The sequence below is a fragment of the Meleagris gallopavo genome, unplaced genomic scaffold (genome assembly GCF_000146605.3).
Source record: "Meleagris gallopavo isolate NT-WF06-2002-E0010 breed Aviagen turkey brand Nicholas breeding stock unplaced genomic scaffold, Turkey_5.1 ChrUn_random_7180001956064, whole genome shotgun sequence".
Lineage (NCBI taxonomy): Eukaryota > Metazoa > Chordata > Aves > Galliformes > Phasianidae > Meleagris > Meleagris gallopavo.
In genome coordinates, this window is record NW_011216664.1 from 1 (window position 1) to 1,490 (window position 1,490).

General features: G+C 57.7%; 1 protein-coding gene across 1 annotated transcript; it reads left to right on the forward strand.

Annotated features, from left to right (window-relative positions):
- Positions 1-18: 18 nt before the first annotated feature.
- LOC104917140 (maestro heat-like repeat-containing protein family member 2B) lies at positions 19-1,474 on the forward strand (the record flags this gene model as incomplete). Its single annotated transcript, XM_031557758.1, has 5 exons — positions 19-266; positions 352-425; positions 758-877; positions 1,023-1,130; positions 1,315-1,474. Coding segments are annotated over exons 1-5 (670 nt in total), but the record flags the coding sequence as incomplete, so codon positions are not given.
- Between the last annotated feature and the right edge of the window lie 16 nt (positions 1,475-1,490).

Sequence of the window (1,490 nt, forward strand, 5' to 3'; positions counted from 1 at the left end):
GATCGTGCACAGCTGACCCACTGCATCATGCTGCAGGGTAAGGAGAGGAGCTTTGGCAATGCCTGGCAGTGCCCTGGCCAAAACCTCTCTCACAAACCTCAGGAATGGGCGTGAGTTTCTTGCTAACACAGCGCGGGATTTCCTCCCTGCAGCCCGGATCTGCCCAGAGGAAATGATCCTGTTTCTGCAGTCGCAGCTGGGAGATGACTGGGAGGCTGGATGCGTGGCAGCCCTGGGTCTGCTGGGTACTCTGGCTCGCTCTGATGGTCAGTACCACCGGCTGGGACTTCCAGGGATCCCTTCTGCCATCTGGGTTGTGGCTCCGCTCATGTTCCTGCACATCTCTTGCAGAGCCCATGATGACGGAGAAGCTGCCCCAGGTTGTCAAGGCTGTGCAGCGTCTGTGCAGCGACCCCAGGATCCGGGTGAGCTGGTTTGGGAAAGGAAAGCGTTGTCAGGGTGGTGATGCTGCTGTCAGCGCGGGCAGGGCTGGGGTGATCAGGGAGGTGCTGGGGCATTGACTACACAGTTGTGATGCCTCCCATGGGGAGAGCAGGCAGAGTGGAGTGGGCAGGTCCCCGTGCTGTGCATGGAAAGCGCACAGTCTGGTGCTAAGGTCTGGCCTTCACCTCAGGAGCCAGGGCTCCTCCTCTGCCCTTGTTGTCTCTGCTCGTGCCCAAAGGGCTGCCCCAACAAGCAGGTGGCTTCCCTTTGCCTTCTGACCAGGAAAATCACACCCACAATTGATCCCTTGCAGGTGAGGATGGCTATTCTGTACTTCATCAAGGAACTGCTCAGTTCCAACACCCGGAGCTGCTCAGCTTGGGATGTGGTGGGGCACATCTTCAGTGAATTCAGCCGTACCACGGAAAGAAGGGTAAGGACAGTGGACAACATCTTCTTTGGGAAGACCTGTGCTGCTCAGAGGGTGGCACAGAATCACCACTGGGGCCACACTTGAGCCTCCCGAGAGGCTCCTGAGAACTGAGCGTAACCAGCGTTTCCACACCACTGTTATGCAGGCAGCCGGACACCTTTCTGCCGAGGAAGCCCAGGAAGAAGGAGCTCTCCAAGCACTGTGCATGGACATCCTGGGGTCACTGGACTTCTCTGTGAGAGGGATGTCCAAAGTAAGTCACACTCTGCCCTTCTGCTGCTCCTTGCCTTCGCACCCGGTGTTCCTCGTCCCACCACTCCAGGTCTCTCCTCCAGCATGCTCTGAAGCACACAAGACTCGGGGAAATTCACAGAATCCTCTTCATCTCTGAGCAGAGGCAGAAATGCTGACATGCTCAACTGCCTCGTTCCCTACAGCTCCTGTGGCCGCGGCTGCTGTTGTTCGTGGTGCCAGCCCAATACACCGGCATGCTGATCCCGGTCTCCCGCTGTGTCCGAGCCCTGTCCGAGAGAGAGGATCTGACAGGACGGCGGATAGAAGATCTGGATCCCCATTTTGTCAACTCCATGTTTCAAGGTAGGAGCAGAAAGTC